This window comes from Cydia fagiglandana, chromosome Z (genome assembly GCF_963556715.1).
Source record: "Cydia fagiglandana chromosome Z, ilCydFagi1.1, whole genome shotgun sequence".
Taxonomy (NCBI): Eukaryota; Metazoa; Arthropoda; class Insecta; order Lepidoptera; family Tortricidae; genus Cydia; species Cydia fagiglandana.
This window is the reverse complement of record NC_085959.1, coordinates 18548941-18569848: the sequence shown is the minus strand read 5'-3', so window position 1 is coordinate 18569848 and position 20908 is coordinate 18548941. Positions and strand designations below refer to the sequence as shown.

The window sequence follows — 20908 nt, the reverse complement described above, 5'->3', positions numbered from 1 at the left end:
TACTTGACGTTAGTCGACTAGACACATAGACTTATAATATATAGAGACGGTGTCTCAGCGAGCTGTCACTGTTGCCACTTTTGCTTAGTGTACGATTAACAATTTAACACCACCTTGCTGTAGCCATATCGATAAACTATCGACATTTCTTACAATTTTAATTTTACTTCAAAGGTTTGACGATATCTAAAATGAACAAAAACGCTTTTATTCTTTATTGTGGTTATCAGATCACAATTTTATCGTCACGCCCCAGCAGGGAACCAAGGGAAAGTTCAGATATTTAATTAAAATACATAAATACCTACTAAGATATGTGTTCCGCAATAATTGAAATATTTTATTATATTCTAATATATTTATTATTCATTAGCATTTCAATTATGTATATGTTTAACGAAGATATTGAAGCTTCAATTAATAGCTATTTCGTTCCGCTGTGTAGCGTTTATCGATATATAACATGATTAAAATCGACTTTTCACATCCCTAAAAGAGCACACATACACGTTTTAACGCACACATACACAGCCTGGATGCATCAAAAAAGGCAACACTTGATTTGAAGTTCACCTTGTCAACAGTATGGTTGTCCTTTTTTGACAAATGGCATTTTAAAAGAGCGAGGAGAGAGAAATGATACTAGTTGCTGCGCCGTCAAAGAGAACAGAAAACGTAGGGGCCTTGACTAGACACTTTCTTATATTTCTCTATGCATAGATACAGAAATATAATAGTGGTAACACACTATCGCACCGCACCAAGGTCATTGTGCGACGCACCGATAAGTAAGAGCGAGAAAGAGATATCGCTTTCTCGCTGTTACTTATGGGTGCGTCGCACAATGACCTCGGTGCGGTGCGATAGTGTGTTACCACTATAAAGTTGCTAACACACTATCGCACCGCACCAAGGTCATTGTGGGACGCACCCATAAGTAAAAGGGAGAAAGCGATATCTCTTTCTCCCTCTTACTTATGGGTGCGTCCCACAATGACCTTGGTGCGGTGCGATAGTGTGTTAGCAACTTAAGTAAGGAAAAGCCCCACATTCACACTCCTACCGTGTAGGCCGCCTGGTAGTCCGCCTCGTTGGGTAGGATTGTGTATGGGGGTTGCGGACTACGAGCCGTCCTACCGTTTAGCCGTTTGTAGGACGGCTCGTAGTCCGCAACCCCCATACACAATCCTACCCAACGAGGCGGACTACGAGGCGGCCTACAAGGTAGGAGTGTGAATGCGGGGCTAAAGAGTGCTATTATATACATATAACTCCATACATCACTTTTCATACCAAAATGCGAGTGATTTTCGTAGTCGACGCTAGCGTCAAGAAGCGAATTTGTCAGTATTACCTACTGTAGTAGATGGCGCTAAACGAAAATAATCCTCTGTTAAGTACATCACTATTGAGACTGTTGGTTACTTAGTTTAAATAAATTATTTCGCTTTATTGTAGTTTATTTTCCGGTGATCTAATTTAATTGGCTCTCTATTTTGAACAATGGCTAACATCCGCTTTATGATAATAACTTCTTCTTTATGTTAATGGGCTCCCAACTTGTGAAATTGAGTTTTGCTAGCAAAAGTCAAATATAAACGTTTAAAAATAACTAAAATGGGACAGATGGGACAGTTTACACCAGTTTACACAATTCCCTCCTTGAACTTGCTGTTTATCTTTATCTGTGGCAAGCCTAAACACCTTTTGCCATGTAGACGCGGCATTACACAACTCATCAGAGAAAGTACTTTTTTTGAATGTGGAAACACCGGCGGCCCGCCACGTTTCGCCAGTCTTGTTAGTTGTTCACTCGTCAGTAATTTCATAGCTTCTTATCCATTTACGTGTGATCCAGATAATAACTTAAAATGAGTGCTCCAGCACCAGCTCCTGTTCAAAAAATAGGGATAGTGAAGCAGGTATGTAATTGTGCACATTTTCAATATTGAACACAGTGGGGTCTTGCTATGCCTCGTGCCGATTTCATACTTTGCCTTGTTGGCACACAGGTTCACCTATTTTCCTTGAAAGATGGGCACAGGAACAGAATACGTACACTTTAATTCAATGCACTTCCGTTGGGTCTTTATTCGGATTCTTTTAATGCATTATTTGCCACCTTTGCCAGCTGGCATGTTGCGCGTACCGATTGTCAAAATGTATCGAAAGAATTTCCACTCTTTCTCGGAATAGAATATTGTAAATGAGAATGTGCTCTATTTATACTTTAGGTATTATCGGGGGACACTATCGTAATAAGAAAGCAGCCGAGAGGCGGGCCTCCTCCAGAGAAAGTGATAGCCCTGTCGGGCATCACGGCGCCCAAACTCGCTCGCCAGCGCACTGCCAACAAGTGAGTACGCAACGTGTGCACCCTTCACGCTTGCTCCTGCTTGTCTCCCTTATTTCCGACATCAGTTATACAATATATAATATATATTAGTAACTGTAGGCAAAGTAGAAACAAGCAAAAGCATTTTCTAATGTTAAGCTAACAAGTATTATAAAAGTATTATACTATTTTTGTTAATATGGGTATTTATGTAAATAAATAATAATAATAAATAATAAATAAATATTATAGGACATTCTTACACAGATTGACTAAGTCCCACGGTAAGCTCAAGAAGGCTTGTGTTGTGGGTACCCAGACAACGATATATATATAATATACAAATACTTAAATACATAGAAAACACCCATGACTCAGGAACAAATATCTGTATCATCATACAAATAAATGCCCTTACTGGGATTCGAACCCAGGACCATCGGCTTCGCAGGCAGGGTCACTACCCACTAGGCCAGACTGGTCGTCGACGTGCTAATGTAGATGTGCTAATTAAAGAAAACTAATTACTTTTAAAAATTGTATAACAAGAACATTTCCAAGATGAAAATACAGCTTTTTCTTAAACTCAGACTCCTTTTTAGTTTTTTTATTAATGCATATTGCATACTAAATAGACTATACTGTATACAGTATGTAACTTTTATTTTAGACACACTGTACCTATAACTAACATTGAGCATCTTTATTAGAAGTGGGTTTGAATTACTTATAATTGTTATACAATAACACTTAGAACTCATGAATTAGGTTTGTCTCTTTAACAAAATGTATATAATTTTACAGAAATACAATAACAATGTGATTATAAATTAGATCTCTAATTAGGTAATGATGTGTAATAAGCATTATGAAGCAACACTTTGGTCTTTCAAATTGATTTTTGAGTGATGTCATTTTAAAACGAAATAAAAAAAAGAAAATGTTTGTTTCATTGGCTATTTTTTGTGGGTTTCTTGTTCTTGTAAGAGTATGTAGAAGTACCTTTCATACAATACATATAACTCAACGTATGGTGATAAAATTACCGAGTATTCTTCTGTGTACTTACTTAAAATAATATTTACCTGTGTCAAGCTCAATAAAATGTACCTATTTTATTTAAATAACATTAACAATGATATTAATATATAAAATATTGGTTAGTTTGTATGAAAAGAATACCGAATATTCAACCTACGCATTTTATTTTCATTAGGGCCTGAGACTAAATAAAATTCAATGTACCTGCTACAGTGTACAACTGTACAAGTGCTAAATAGTGTGTACTATAATATTCATTGTGTAAATTATACCTACTCATTTACTTAATAGTCTTATATGAAAAAAATAAAATTATTAGATATGAATAACACTTGTAAGGTACCATACATAAATCTATTTTTATTTTCTAGTGATGTGGAATCGAAAGATGAACCTTTTGCTTGGGAGGCGCGCGAGTTTCTAAGAAAGAAGCTGGTTGGAAAAGAAGTTGTTTTTACATCTGAAAAACCTAATAACTCTACAACAAGAGAGTATGGGTCTGTGTGGACTGGAAAAGACACCACTAAAGATGAGAATGTGACTGAAGCTTTACTCGCTGAAGGGTTGGCGAAGGTCAGAGAAGGCGGGAGAAATATCCCTCAGCTGAAGAAGCTTGTTGAAATTGAAGATATTGCCAAATCACAAGGCAAAGGCATTTGGGGCACTGATATCAATGTGAGTTTTGTCCTGCACATGGTATACAATTATTATTAAGTTTGATATTCGCTCAGCTACAGCAAATATAAAGGGAAAAGTATTCTACCCTGCTAAGCTGAATAGTGCTATCTAAAAAACAAATGATTTTAAAATGGAATTCTCAGTAATAGAAACTAAAGTATAAGTTAGCGATGAATTTTCTTTTGAGATAGTGCTATTTGGCTTAGCAGGGCAGTATTACGGTTTTTGCAATCTTAACTAATTAAATAATTTAATGTTTGAAATGTTTTAGGGGCATGTCCGAGATATCAAATGGACCATTGACAACCCGAAGCAGTTTGTGAACAAGTACAATGGGCAACCCATCAAAGCTATCATTGAGTATGTCCGAGATGGCTCCACTGTCAGGTTATGCTTGCTGCCTGATTTCCATCAGATCACCTTGATGCTGTCTGGAATTAGAGTAAGTTCAGTTAACCTTTCCATGCGTCCAAAATTACGAGTTTGTCTTAAACTTCATATGTGGTGTATACATAGAGCAGAAAAAAATGTTTTGCAAAATAGATTAAGAATTATATAGAGTTCTTACACTAATCACTTTAAGAATTCTATTTCCATATCATTTGAAATTAATAGACAAGACCATTTATTCTCTACACATCCGGGATGTGACGTCCCTATCTTAAATTAAAAATAATAATAATAAGAGAACCTGTTTTTACTGCTGAATCAATACAACCACAATATAAAGGTTATACTGACACTTTGTACAAACAGCAACACTCCTAACTTTACATTGTTGGACCTTATTACAAAAAGCATGGTACTGACATTTCAGAAAAGTATCAAATGAACTTAACTGTTTATCCTATATGAATGTCACAGTAAATAATAAATAAATTTGTAGTTTTATCTACATATCCTACCATGATAAAAAAAGAAACTGACACTTATTTATTGAAATTTTTTTTAGTGTCCTGCAGTAAAACAAGATGGCGAGTCAGAGCCCTACGCAGAAGAAGCTCGTTTCTTCCTGGAGTCTCGACTCCTACAGAAGGATGTGGAAGTGATTCTCGAGTCTGTGAACAACAACAACTTCGTCGGCACCATCCTGCACCCGCAGGGGAACATCGCCGAGGCTCTGCTGCGACAGGGCTTCGCCAGATGTGTTGACTGGTCGCTTGCTGTTATGAAATCAGGTTCGTCTGAAATTATATTAATTTCGTATTTATTACCTAAGAGCAAAGTGCACAGTGAAGAAATTCAAAGTGATACAGCATGCGTCATGGAGCTCCACTTTCATAGGCCGACATCTTCATACCTTTTCTCAATAAGTAATGTGGCCCATAGCTGATTGGCGGGCGCTACAGTCATGCACGTAAATATGTAATAAAACATTACTTTGAATTGAATGTATTTTAACTTTAAAGTCATTGTTATGTAATCACTCTTTTAATAGTAAGACAAACCTGAGTTGAATAATTAACTGGTCCAAAATGGAAATTTTAATTGTGATGATTATTTTCTAATGTGTATTGCTTATGCGGCTTGGCCACCAACTATGCAATGCGAATGTAACCTTGCAACAAAATGTTGTTAAATGTGACATAAAATTAGCAGTGACACCTATTAAAGTAGATAACAGATAATAAAATATGAAACTGATAATCAGGTGCGTCGACGCTGCGAGCCGCCGAGCGCGCCGCCAAGGAGGCCAAGCTCCGCATGTGGACCAACTACGTGAGCAACGCGCCCGTCATCGCCGCCAAGGACAAGGAGTTCACGGCCACCGTGCTCGAGGTGGTCAACGGCGATGCGCTCGTCGTCAAGCTGCCCAACAACACCTCCAAGAAGATATTCCTGGCCAGCATCAGGCCCCCGCGCGAAAAGTAAGCTCACCACCAGCCCCGCCCCTCACACTGCATTTTACCTTGTACCGCTACAGTATAATACAATGTGTAACAATATTAGTGGGGATCCGTTTAAGCGCATATTCGGTATCGTGTTCGGATTAGGAAAATGTAGAATAAAAATTCGTTTGACAACGAATTATTGGCCTTTATTTATAAAAAAATTCCTATTGGTTTTTCTAATCACAACACGATACCGAATATGCCCTTAAACGGATCCCCACTCTTGTTAAATCTTGTATGCACAATTGCATATGCTCAAAGTAGTTATTGATTAACATTGTTAAATTTTAGGAACAGCCCAGATGAAGAGGGTAAGCCATCAATCAGGCCAAAGGGTTTCAAGCCACTGTATGATATCCCCTGGATGTTTGAAGCTCGTGAATTTTTGCGAAAGAAGCTCATTGGCAAGAAAGTAACCGTGACTGTAGATTACATTCAGCCGGCCAAGGACAACTTCCCTGAAAAAACATGTTGCACCGTTCAAGCCAGTGGAGTGTAAGTATACTTATTTAAAATATTTGTAATGCTTGTTTATGGCTTTGGAATAGTCCATGTTACTCATGTCACGCATCTTCAAACAGGAACATTGCAGAAGCTCTAGTTAGTAAAGGCTACGCAACAGTGGTGAGGTACAGCAAAGACAACGACCAGAGAAGCTCCCACTACGACAAACTGCTCGAAGCAGAACTCAAAGCTCAGAAGGCAGGAATCGGCATTTACGCTAAAAAGGACATCCCGGCTCATCGCATACAAGACACGAGTGGCGACTCTGCAAAAGCTAAGAAATTCTTCCCCTTCCTAAAGAGAGCCCAGAAAACAGAGGCCACAGTCGAATTCGTGGCGAGCGGTTCCAGAATGAGAATATACATTCCTAAAGAATCTGTTGTAGTGACATTCCTACTGGCCGGCATCAACTGCCCGCGCGGCGCGCGTCCCACAGCGGGCGGCGGCACGCAGGAGGCCGAGCCCTTCGGCGAGGAGGCGCTGCTCTACACCAAGGAGAAGTGTCTGCAGCACGACGTCGTCGTCACCATCGAGGATCTGGATAAGGCCGGCAACTTCATCGGCTGGCTGTGGGTGGACAACGAGAACCTGTCCGTCTCCCTCGTCGAGCACGGCCTGGCCTCCATGCACCACACGGCCGAGACCTCCGAATTCGCTCGCGCCATCAAGACCGCCGAAGAGAACGCCATCAAAAAACGAATCGGCATATGGAAGGATTATGTTGAAGTAGAGAAGGAAATCGAGAAGGAGAAGAACGCTCCAGTTCAGGACAGAACCGTGAAATACGACAAAGTGATCATCACCGAAATTACACCGGAAGGCCACTTTTACGCACAAAATATAGAAAATGGTGCAAAATTGGAAGCTTTAATGGATAAAATTCACCAAGAGTTCAAAGCGAATGCGCCTTTACCAGGGTCACTCGTACCGAGGAGGGGTCAAGTTTGTGCGGCACTATTTTCTTTAGATAACCAGTGGTACAGAGCCAAAGTAGAAAAGATCACTGAAGACAAAAAGGTTCACATATTCTACATTGATTATGGAAACAGAGAGGTAAGTTTAATCGCCTACAGTTATATTACGATATTATATAATACCTAATAGCAGTGTTTTATATATGTATTTAAAAAATATAATAACAGGAGAACGCGGTAGAACTGGTAGAAGATATGCCAAATAAATTAAAATATTTCAGTTTAACTTAACTGATAGTTATTAAATTTATCTTACACAAAATGTACAATTGCACATAATGTGAACAACCAACGTATGGAGTAGAATTAGCATTAAGATACATGCGAGCCGCGGTATGCTGGGGGGTGGAGCTTAGGTAGACTTGTGGACTTCACGGTATGTTTTATCATCTAGCAAAGTTTTTAGTTTATGTACTTACTTTTATTTATTTTTACTTATTTAGAGTCAGTGATAGGTACAGTCCAAGTATAGTATTTTTAGTAACACAATTCAATGTGTTTTTGTTACTTTGGCGACGAAACCCTAATAAATAAAAATTATAAAATTTTACTATATCTTGTTATATACCAGATACAAAAGTGGGTTAATAGCGGACGGTCTAGAACGCAAAATGACTAGTGTAATATTTTGTCTATATCGCAATTCGTCTACATCGCAAACGGTCTAGAACGCAAAATGCCCACTTTTATCACCTCATTTTACATAGGTAGATTAGGTTCGTTAGGTACCTTCAAATGGCCGAAGGCCATACAGCACAGAATAGGAGCCCCGCGGAAGCGGGTCTCCGTCGACATCGCTATAAAGTTAAGATAAAACGGAAAAAATAATGTGGGCATTTTGCGTTCTAGACCGTTTGCGATGTAGACTAACTGCGATATGACAAAATATTACACTAGTCATTTTGCGTTCTAGAGCATCCGCGAATAACCCAAAATCAGGATTATTGGGTAGTAGATGGATAATCTGACATAATGGGACATAAAACAGCGCGTTGTGCGTCTCGAGAGCATAGTCCTTTTCTCGCTTGAAATTATTTCCCAAACTTAGAACGCCATCGAGGCTGGCACAACAGTTCCACCAGATTGTCTGCAAAATTTTCTTTTATGGTTTTCTTTTCTACGTAGTAAAATAGAAATGGTTTATTTGGTGTTGAATACAAGCTTAACCTATAATACAAATATCTTATTCTAATACAAGACACCAAAATGGATGCCACTCAGCATATGCCGATGACTAATGTCCTTAGCCATGGCGCTGGTATTCAATTTTTAGTTAATATACAGGCAGAGTTGGTCAATTATGGTTGTTGCAACAGTGTGACGGTTGCAGGTGATAAACTACTCCCGGCTGGCGAACCTGCCGGCGGGCACGGAGTCGGAGCCGCCGTACGCGACCGAGTACACGCTGTGCTGCGTCAAGTTCCCGGCCGACCCCGACGACCGGCTGGAGGCTGTGACCGCCTTCTCCATGGACACGCTCAACAAGAAGCTGCTGCTCAACGTGGAGGCGCGCGGCGCGCCCGCCGCCGTCACGCTCGTCGACCCCGCCACCAACCTTGACGTCGGCAAGGTATGCACCACGGAACATCTACTTTTCTTGCGTTTACTTACTAATACTTAGCGATCTTTTCTATACTAACCCGAGGGCCACGACACTCACGCTTAGAGTACGATTCGAGGTCGAGGTGCAGCGTGACGGCATTACACGTCGGGCCCGTTGTTATAAATTATTATGTCCATTGATTTTTCCTTCTTTGGTGTCTGATTGTTGATCCAATTACCCCATTTTAATGATCATTCTTTTTAATTAATTTTGCCAGTGCGTTGTGAACGGGTCGTAATCGCGTATACTGCCGTATACCTAAACCTTAAATTATTTTCATAAGCAATTAAGTTCCGTTAAAAAAATGAAAAGGCATGTTGAGATGGTAAGATATAAAAATCTTCCCAGCGCGCTCGAATGTTATCATTTTATTGTTACTAGTTTTTTGACATAGTAGAAAGTGATAGCGCTTCGTGAATCATACTTACCGACTAACGAAATGTAATTGTTTGATTTAATTCCAGAACCTGATAAAGGAGGGTCTAGTGTTATTGGACGCCGTGCGCGACCGGCGACTAGCGACCCTGGTGAGCGAGTACCGCGCGGCGCAGGAGCACGCCAAGAGCTCGCGGCTCAACCTGTGGCAGCACGGCGACATCACCGAGGACGACGCCGTGGAGTTCGGCGCGCGCCGCTAGCGCCTCCCGCCCCGCCCCGCCCCGTCTACCGGCTCCTCGACACCTCGACACGTACCGACAGGACCCACCATCCCACACGCCTGGACGCTATCAACTATCTAAACTTTCTTCTTTGCGCAACTGCCTTGGTAACTCTTGGAACTGTAAGACGATCAATTAAAGTTGTGAATATTAACCTCCTGGGCACGACTGGGTATTTTTATAACTTTTATAAACATAATAAAGTAGGTCTACTATGAAATAGGTCTTATTCAGTAATTTATTAAACGCGGCAATGTAGTCAGAAATAATACTTCTCTATACCTATTGAAAAAAAAAAGTTAATCTGTAAATATGCATTTTATTGATTTATTTATTTATCCTTTGTAAACTAAATAAAACAACATGAATATTTTTATATTTATATCACATAAATGAAATAATGTTTTTTTAAAGATACAATGTCTAAAATCAGATGAAAAAGGAAAGTGATATCGCAATGGGAACACTCAGGAGGTTAACTGGCGATGTGAACAGAAGTAGCACCAACCGCGCGATGTGTGCCCTCCGCCGCGGACGCCTCGCCAAGTCCCGACCCCCCTTTTTAATCTTACACTACCGACAAATTTAGCTCTGATGATCTTGAGCAAAATACCTTATAGATTTTAAATCCAGATGTATATACATAATTAATGATGTATATATTTCTGCCAAGCGAGAGTACGACATAAAAAAATTAAATTGATGAAATATGATACGATAATGAAATATATATGGTACCTTAATGTCAACTAATAAGTCATACTCATAATACTATTGTAAATTATAAGTGTTATCAGCAAATCGTACGTATATTATTTACGTCAAAGTTATTTTATTTATTTACATGATCATAATTGATTTTTAAAGAAATAAATGAACTGATACTAGTTAAGTGTTATTTTAATAAAATGAAATTCTTTGCTTCAGAGTAAATTTGTGTCAATGTAGACCAAACAAATCAATCGGTAGTTGCAAGTTCGGTTTAAAACATTGACGTTAAATCACGTCTTTATACTGATCAAGCTAATTAATTGAGCTCATGTTATATAAAAAAAAAACCTGTTATATGTCAAAATTAGCGAGTTTCTCTTGGGATTTCATAAGAGATGGAATTACCCTGCAATAAGCACCTTAACCCATTTCGAAAAATATAGCATTTTTACTGTTACTGAGTAGTCTTCCTTGGAAACGGTAAATTATAATTGATGTATTGGCATAATAAGATTAATAAGTAGTCAAAATGTATCAAATGATTTTTGCCGCGATAATGGTGGAGTAAATTATGTTCTAGTACCTAGTGCAATGCAGGCGCCCGCGCCGCCTCGCGCGGCTGATCTCTGCCGACGGCCTGGTAGTGACACCGGACTATACGGTACATTCATCGCGCTTACTACCTTTATTTATTTATTTTTCAAGATCGATTTTGTCAAAGTTGTTTTTATTTTGTAATAGTTTTCGTATTACGATCGTTCTCTCAAGTCTGAATTACTACATAATAATAACTTTTATTATTTTACTGAATCATGTTTTTTCTTGAATATATGAAATGATTATTAACTTTGTATTGCGTACTTATAAATGTATTGTAAACCTACCTCTCTTCTTGAGATTTTTATAAGGTAGGAGATACTTTGTTTACACATTATGTATTTAAGTACCATAAGGTGCGTGGATTGTTAAAAGGACTTGGTATATTAAAATAAATAATTTAGGAAAAAAGCGTTATTTTATTACCTAGTTAGTGTTTTAAATATGCATCTCATTACGGGGGCGTACAATAAACAAAATAAATTATTTCAGTTTCGGCCCAAAGCCATGCATGAGGCGGGGACAGATGGGAATGATTCATATAAATGCACCTATTCTCTGTGCCCGGCAGGGATAAATGGGAATACACCAACTCTAAAAATGTTCCCTCAGCCCCCGAAGTTACGATTTTTTTTAACGTGGCGCCTATACACGAAACGGTGGTCAATGGATAGCTCTTTCGAAACGAATAAGGATTTTGATAACCATATTTTAAATATTGGATATAATATATAATCGCTCAAAAATAATAAAAATTGTGACTCCCGCCCCCCTAACTTTAAAACCATGGGTCCAAAAAATCGTGAAAATAAAGCTTAGTGAAGAAGACTCGAGGAAATCTGACCTGATCGGTTATGCCGTTTTTGAGTTTATCTATTCAAAAAACTTGACGGACGGGTAGTACAGGCCCCTACATTGAGCATGGCCCGACATGCTCTTGGCCGCTTTTTTAAAGATCCATAAGAGCATCCCCCCTCCCCCATTTCATCTCTATATTATTGTACTTACCTCTATGGTTTAATTTTGTATCAAGCAGAAACGTCTGCGAACAATGCTATTAAGGTTAGAAACAAAGTGGAAAAATACTAGAATCCAATCAAATATGATTTAGAACTCCGGTAGTATAATACTACACTTTTACGGTAGATGTCGCTAGGGTCTCCCTAAGGCTCATAATTATATGGTGTAAATATTCGCTGGACCCTTTGTAAGGTCTTGGAAGCTCAGATTGCAGAGCACTTACAGAGCCCCACACGAATACGTATACGATGACAGTTGACTAATTTCTTCAATTCGCCAATGCGAGTCACTGATAGTGATGTCGTATTTATAGTAATTTGCCTCTCGAACGGTATGCCATGCCTCAAAATGAACAAATGCGTTTTAATATTGAAAACTGCGCACAGCGCCTAAATTTAAAATAATGCTTTGCCGCTCGAGGGGTTATGATATTATAAGACCATAACTATAAGAAATAAATTTATTTTATTTGTAATCTTAATGCATTAAAATACCTGGAAATATATTGCTTCTCCAAACTCAATGACAAGCATGCATTTATTATTGCTTTTCAATAGCATAATTTGTGCCACAAATTACAATTTCAATAATTACGTACAAGCTCTAGCAGTGAAGCTTGTAGGTACCATGCGCCCTACACTCCATAAAATTACGTCATGGTTCATCTATTTATTTTTTAAGACCTACTTGAACTGCTATAAAACACCACATGTATGTGCTCTTGTCGATGGGTGATCGGCAGTGCTATAGCTGGTCAAGCAGATCTTGTCAGTAGAAAAAGGCGGCAAATTTGAAAAATGTAGGTGCGAAGGAATATCGTCCCATAGAAAATTTGAATTTCGCGCCTTTTTTTACTGACAAGATTTGCTTGAACAGCTATAATTAACTTTCTGTACAATAAAAATAAGATGATATAAAAATAATTTACATGTTAACATAATATATGCAAATTGAGGTAAAAGTATTCTTTTTATACACAATATATATAGTTATATAATCACTGAGTCCACTCGCTATACTGTGTGCACTAAGGTGTGTCTCGTCACATTGTTATCATAAGCATCGTTATCTTCGTCGTTGAGAAGCGGTCCGAGACTAGCTGGCAGCATAGGCACATTAACAAGGAACTGCTGTATGGAAGTGTAGTAGTCCCTGCAGGTCCAGGTGTTGTCGTGGCCGCCGCCCGGCATCACGGTCAGCTTCTTGCAGATGGCTCCGCACCTCATGTACAGCTGATTTGCCATTTCAGGTGGCACTAGGGCGTCGTTGGAGCCACAAATTACTAATGTGGGTGCTAGTACTTGACCAATTTTGTTCACTGACATGTACTGAAAAGGCAAGGTTTACTATAAGTAATGTAACTCCAAAAATACGTTGACTAATAATTTATTGTTTATTTAATTGCTTAAACATTTTCTTATAAAATGGCGTTGAAAATTGAAATGACGCTGTCTGAACTAAAAAAGAAAACACGAATTATCTTCAAAATATCCTACTTTAGCTATGATACACCAACACACACTTTTGTGAAATTAATTTATCAACAATATGCAAGAATATGCTGCAGTAAAATGTTTTATCGACATAGGTACTTATTTTGGGCCAGTCAGTAAACAAGATGACTTCTAATTAAAGTAGAGGTACAAGCAGATAGTATATAGTAACCGTTGATTGCCAATTGCCACACTAAAGAAGTCATTTAATTATAGCTGTCCCCCCTTTCCTTTGCCTTATTACTCTCTAATAGATGTCTGATATTTATACCTTCATTTATAATATAAATATAATTAGCTAGAATCTATAAAATGAACCTGATCTCACCTTGTTTTTGTAACATATCAGTGGTAGTATCTTCAAACACCTCCACTTGAGAATGATCTGGGCCATGTCAGGTATGCTTGTGAATGTATTCTCCACAACTAAAGCCCAAATCTTATTTCTGTTCTCCAACCTAGAAGCTAAGTCTATAGCAACTGCTCCACCTGTTTAAACAGAACAATTAATGTTTATTAGACTCGTAGCATTTTCAGGGCAGCATTTGAGTTATAAAAATTGGTATATTTCAGTGAAACATAGTATCTGGTAAAATATAGGCAACCCATGGGGACCTAGTGTTCATGATTCACAACCTCCTTAAGAAGGTAATAGAAGGACCATATAGGGCAGCCACATAGATCTGGCAGGTTCTTTACTCAATGCATTGGCATTCAATACAATGGGGAAATTATAATCATGAGATCATTGGTTACAACCTACAAAATTAATTATCATAGGAATAAAAAGATAACCAGCATGGGTACATACCTAATGACCTGCCAAATAAAACAATCTTTGAGCGATCAATGTCAGTTCTGTGCATAATGTAGTCAAGTGCAGATTGTGCATCAATGTAAAGCCCCCTTTCTGATGGAGTGCCTTCTGATAAACCATACCCTCTGTACTCCACCATCATTATATTTATTTTTAATTTGTGATAAAATCCGGAGACATTAGACAGCCTGTGGACAATGAGTGTTTTGTAAATTATAAATTGTTCATTCTTTTACCAACTCTCAAAATACTGCTGTATGGAAAAGATGGTGGTGGTTATCCTAGTATGACCTATATTCTGTGTTTTTAGGTATTTAAATAAAAGTAAACAAATAATTTTGTACATTATCGGATAGTTATAACATTTATTGGTAACCAACCAAATACGAAACGGCCTGAATCTGTCACTGAATGACCTGACTTTAACCTACATTATTTGATCATGTAATGTTTTCATCTACCTTCAACTGGCTTAAGGAGCCATTTGAGGGTAGATTTTGTTTAATTTTATTTAAATACCTTAACCCTTAAATTGGCAAGAGTAAAAATTTGTAAAAACAAGTAATATAGTAGCATACCTTTATTTAATACCGTCTGGGGGTTTACAGAAAAATGTTTTAAAAAATCCAGTATTATCGGTTTTTCAGAAAATCTATGTACATCACCATGCACGTTGCCAATTTTATAACAAGAAAAGTAACATTCTTGTATGTACACGCTGGTTACCGCTGCCAAGAAGCCAGTAAAATATTATGTAAAAATTAACGTAAATTATTATGAAAAAACATCATTTAGTGTGAAACTGTTAAAAGCAGTTTGGTTTTTTTGTTTCTCCGATGATGAAACAAAGGAGCATATTGTATTTGACGCAATAAAATTTCGTCTTTCCCTCCTTACAATATCTGTAACGTACATTTTTCGGTCCCCTCTCAGGAAAATGCCCCATGTTGTCCAAAAACCAAAAACCAAAGACTGTCTGTAACTCTGTAGGACGCTATTTCTTATGGCACAGTTTCTCAACTTTAATTTCATCGGTTACCAATCTTCGTCGCTTTACAATTTCCTTCGAATAGTTCAAACCGGAAGTTCTAAAAGTAACCTAAAGCTGTATCTAATTCTGTTTTTTTTTTCAGGCTGGTATGGCTGGCATTTTCACGTGTTTATATGAAGCTCTTGTTACCCTAATGGCGATGAGTGTCCAAGTGTAGTGTAGGCAAAGCATCATAAATAACTGTAGATGGAGAGTGTAGAACTCTAATATGCTCGAAAGAGAATCAACGTGCTTTCAGAATTAAATCGTGCTTGATTATAAGTATTTATCGATCTCATCCTCGTCCGACAAGCTGTCCAAAGAAGAATTTAAAGAAGGTGGATCAGAGCTATTGTCAGAATAGAATTGTGTGAATGCGCGTGGGTTCCTCATCGGAATCTAATTCATAATCAGAACATACATTTTTTACGGAAATTAAAGCCAAAATCTTATGCGATCTACATAGTGTTAAATACTACAGACAAAGAAAGGAAAGCATACTGTTTAAAAATATTTTAAATAAACAAGGACACGCAAAATCGTTAGATTCAAAACAAAAGTTAAGTACAGATAGGTTGGCAACGTACACGGTGGTTACCGTAGTTGAATATTTACAAACTTGTCAATGGTAACTGTGGTGTACATTCTAATTTACCGGTGATTATCTTTATTATTATGCCTTATGCTCACAAAATTACCAATTATTCATATACTTTACCATTTTCTTATGAAACACAAAACGTACAAATCATAAATTGCATACAGAAAAGTTGTTAAAATTTAATAAAACTTATTAGAGGTACTGGCGAGCGTAGCCACTTCGAACAGTTTTTTGAATAGCGACGTTAATTTCAAATTTTTGCCATATCACATATTTTAGTACTATTCGTAACATCATTATTAAGTAGTTTCTGAAAATAAAAGCTTAGGAAATTAGATATATTTATGACAGGAATTTTTACTAACTAACGTACACGGTGATGCACAATGCCAATTTAAGGGTTAAGTTACAGACTATAGTTTCAAAGATTTCTCACATAGTTCTCATAAATTTCAATGAAAAATAAGTACAAGACGTAAACATTGGCTGTAATGTAATATATGTATATGTGGTAAGAATAATTATTTATTTTATTTTTTTAAGAAAATTTAACTGACAATTCCTCTAATTGCATTGGCAAAAAGATATAATAAGTATTTTTTTTTGCTTGAGGGGTATGGTGGTTATGCTTATGTTGTTTAGCACTGTGCATCATTATGCATCACTTAGACAAACATCTAAACTTAAACCAGCCAGGTGGCTGAGAGATGTAACCAGTAAACATGACAGACCTTCTGCGCCAAAGCAGGCCTCGTCATCACCTCTCACACTTTCATACTTGCCATGTAAGATATTGAGATTGCTATGAATGCAATGATTTAGCAATAATATTAAATTAGAGTAATTACCTCTGACCCATGTTACCAGCATTCCCATGAAAAAATATCATAGTTGGTATGTGGTTGCTGTTAGTTGGTTGTTTAATAAGGTATATGTGAATTTTCAATTTATCCTTGTTGTTTATTTTGATATTTTCATGAGGTAACTTAAAGTTGCTAGGTTGCAGGATGAACATTCTGGATTCCGGTGGATCATTTGGATAGTATAACAGCAGATCTTGAGCATTGTATAGTATTCCTGAAACATAAACACTATTCTAACTAATATCCAAACCTTTACTTATCAAGTTATCAGCATACTTTTCAACTTACAAAATAACTATTAATGTCAAACCATAGTTTCTCTGAGTCTCCAAAACCAAATATTATTAAGGAGTTCGTTAAAAGCAGAAATGAATATATTAATAATAATAATTTATAGACAGCGGTCAATACTCACCAGACAGACCTACCATAAAGACACAAAATGCAATCAAATATCCATACAGGAAAAATACTATAATACTGGATATTAATGTTAACGTCGACACATCCCAAAGTCTGTACAATATAACCCAAAAAATATGATACATTCTAACACTTAACGGGCACGACATTAAGTATAAGGAAATAATGTTTTATTATGCTTTTTAGTTTCTTGGTAATAATATATCATAACATAACTAAGTTGCTGCTATTAAAGTATAATCTATAAATAAAATTCATAGCATAAACGGCATTCTAAATTTAATAAATAGAGCTGAGAGACCCAAACTATAAACTTAACTAAAATGTTTTGTGATGGATTAAGTATGGTCGCACAATTGACATAATGCATTATGACAGGAATTGACAAACGTGCTTAAGCTGCGTTCACCATAGTTTTCAATGAAAAATAAAGCTGCATTTATTGCAAAGAATGTATTTATATAGACGGTCAAGCAAATCTTGTCAGTAGAAAAAGGCGCGAAATTCAAATTTTCTATGAGACGCTATCCCTTCGCGCCTACATTTTTCAAATTTGCCGCCTTTTTTTACTGACAAGATCTGCTTGACCAAGTATATATACTTGGCCAAGCAGATCTTGTCAGTAGAATAAAGCGGCAAATTTAAAAAATGTAGGCTCGAAGGGTTATCGTCCCATAGAAAATACTCACGTTTATTGTTTTAGTGTGTGTCGGGGTCGGGCAAAAGTGCGATCTTGTCTGACAAGATCAGCTTGACCAACTTTATATTATATTATTCTCTTTGTGCTTTGATCAAAGAATATAATACTCATGATCGCACTCTAAGAATATAATACTCACTAGTCACTAGGAGAAGAACGATAATAACTCCATACAAAAAAATGTCCCCAAACGTTTATACGTTTATACTAGTAGCGCCGCGTTGTGTACCAAGAACTAAAGTTGACAACCGGTTTAGCCTGGCGGGTATTGGTAGGTAGTAATTCTGTTGATAAACATATTTGTTATCTTCATATCACGAAATATATGAAAAATGCAAATATTACCCCTTGTTTTTGGTATTATCAATTGATTTAAATAAAAGGCATATTTATGTTTATAACATTGTATAATTTTATTTATTAAAAATATGTTTTACATATAGAAATATACACTGAAAATTAAACCCTGACAACTTAATAAAAAAATTGACATTAATAAAGCGCATTCACAAAGTTTCCAGTGTAATACAAATAACATTAGGCATGCCTACCTATTACACTTTACACACAGATACACTACACTTTACACACGGCATTTTACACAGATTTCCAACTTGTATTCATACATTCCTTCACGGTTAATTAATACGCTTTCCAGGTGCATTATGACTCGGTTCCTTCTGAACCCACTAAAACTGTGAATTTCACTCTGGCTGCTTCAACAGCCGTTGCTCCGCATTTAGCACATTTTCTATGTGCATTACTGTAATCCATGTAGGTACAGACTTACAGTCTTAAGTGGTAGTACCGCTACGTTGTATTTATTATTTAAAGATTTAATAAATAAAATTTTCGTTATGAACTTTAACCACAGCAGTTGGACAGAGTCACATATATTTTTTATACAAATATATTTTTTATTATGGTGGGTAGACGTACCTACCCTCCATATATTTTATGGACATTGATAAAGACAGTTGGAAGCAAATATTCAATTTTAAAACTGAATCGCGTATAATTAAGTTTTAAGTCCCGTTTTATGATTAATAATGTATAAAATTCGTGATAATTTAAATCAGAGTTGGGAGCAATGTTGCTGTAGAAAAATGTTTTTATTTTTATTACTCGCAACTTTTTCTCGGAGGCCAACGCACACATAGAAGCTTCAGGCGCACACATGCGCAATTGTTTGGGGACATAACTTTCTTAGGAAGTGAACAGGCCTTGATCGCACTTCACAACCGATTCTTTGTGATATATAGTTTGTCAAGCAAATCTTGTCAGGAGAAAAAGGCGCGAAAATTAAATTTTCTATGGGACCTTAATCCTTCCTGTCTACATTTTTTAAATTTTCCTCCTGACAAGATTCGCTTGACTAACTCGCTTGTATAATATGGACAAATAGCCCATTAGCCCCCATTCGCACGACAGCTTTTTCAACGCGCGTTAAAAAAGCGCTTGAATCTGTCCACACCACAGATTATATAATAGTTCTTACGAACAGATACTTATAGACGGTCAAGCAAATCTTGTCAGTAGAAAAAGGCGCGAAATTCAAATTTTCTATGAGACGATCTCCCTTCGCGCCTACATTTTTCAAATTTGCCGCCTTTTTCTACTGACAAGATCTGCTTGACCAAGTATATCTCTCAAACAAAACGCAAATACCTACCGTTTTGATCAAGGGGCCAACGTTTTCTGTTCTCTTTCACGACGCAGCAACTAGTATCATTTCTCTCTCCTCGCTCTTTTAAAATGCCGTTTGTCAAAAAAGGACAACCATACTGTTGACAAGGTGGACTTCAAATCAAGTGTTGCCTTTCTTGATGCGCCCAGGCTGTGTATGTGTGCGTAAAAGCGTATATGTGTGCTCTTTTAGGGATGTAAAAAGTAGATTTTAATCATGTTATATATCGATAAACGCTACACAGCGGAACGAAATAGCGATTAATTGAAGCTTCAATATCTTCGTTAAACATAAACATAATTGAAATGGTAATGGATAATGAATATATTATAATATAATAATATAATTCAATTATTGCGGAACACCTATTTTAGGAGGTATGTATGTATTTTAATTAAATATCTGAACTTTCCCTTGGTTCCCTGCTGGGGCGTGACTATAAAATTGTGATCTGATAACCACAATAAAGAATAAAAGCGTTTTTGGTCATTTTAGCAGAGGCGTAGCTAGAGGATATGGCGCCCGGGGCAGGCACTGAATTTGCGCCCCCCCCTCCCTCCTAACGAAAGGTCTTGTGCATTTTGGCGCCCCCCCGTTGGACGGCGCCCGGGGCACGTGCCCCCTCCAACCCCCCCCTAGTTACGCCACTGCATTTTAGGTATCGTTAAGCCTTTGAAGTAAAATTAAAATTGCAAGAAATGTCGATAGTTTATCGATATGACTTTATCGACATGACTACAGCAACGTGGGCCTCATTGTTAATCGTACACTAAACAAAAGTGGCAACAGTGACAGCTCGCTGAGACACCGTCTATATATATATTATGTCTATGGTTTTGATACCTACACAAAAATACAATGGAGTGACCTTCAATGCTCCGCTCCCCGCACCGCGCGCACCGGCACAACGCTAGGGTTGCTGACGCTTAGAAATGATAAATAAATACCTACTTAAACAGCGGAGTGAAATAAAAGGAAAGCTAAATCTTAAATTATACCTAATATTCCAATTATGACGTGTTTGCGAAATAGTCATTTTAAAAGGTCATATGTCCCTGCAGTAACCGCAGTGTTTACGCCGTTTTATAAACAATCCCAGCCCAGCAAGAATTAGTTTAACGTTACACAATAAAGAAAAATAATAGGAACCCCATGAATGGTAATTAAGTTAACCAGAGCAAAAATGAGTAGCCACTTTCCAGTGTAAAGTTAACTTACTGTCGTTAAAATAAACATTTACCAAAATAAATTAAAAATTTGCTACCTATTTCAAATAGATA

At 37.2% G+C, this 20908-nt stretch overlaps 2 protein-coding genes across 2 annotated transcripts; one reads left to right on the top strand and one right to left on the bottom strand.

The window, feature by feature from the left end:
• Nucleotides 1–1759: 1759 nt before the first annotated feature.
• Nucleotides 1760–11405, top strand: LOC134678348 (staphylococcal nuclease domain-containing protein 1). The gene is made up of 10 exons (XM_063536894.1): nt 1760–1922; nt 2235–2356; nt 3748–4051; nt 4326–4496; nt 5007–5232; nt 5706–5922; nt 6238–6441; nt 6528–7503; nt 8755–8994; nt 9492–11405. The coding sequence occupies exons 1-10, from the start codon at nt 1872–1874 to the stop codon at nt 9663–9665; spliced, it is 2685 nt and encodes an 894-aa protein (XP_063392964.1). The 5' UTR covers nt 1760–1871; the 3' UTR covers nt 9666–11405.
• An 85-nt stretch (nt 11406–11490) lies between these two features.
• On the bottom strand, nt 11491–17601 carry LOC134678349 (protein ABHD13). The gene is made up of 5 exons (XM_063536895.1): nt 17234–17601; nt 16804–17032; nt 14319–14512; nt 13836–13996; nt 11491–13342 (listed from the first exon to the last, which is right to left on the bottom strand). Exons 1-5 carry the CDS (start codon nt 17388–17390, stop codon nt 13028–13030), a joined length of 1056 nt encoding a protein of 351 aa, XP_063392965.1. The 5' UTR covers nt 17391–17601; the 3' UTR covers nt 11491–13027.
• Nucleotides 17602–20908: the final 3307 nt, after the last annotated feature.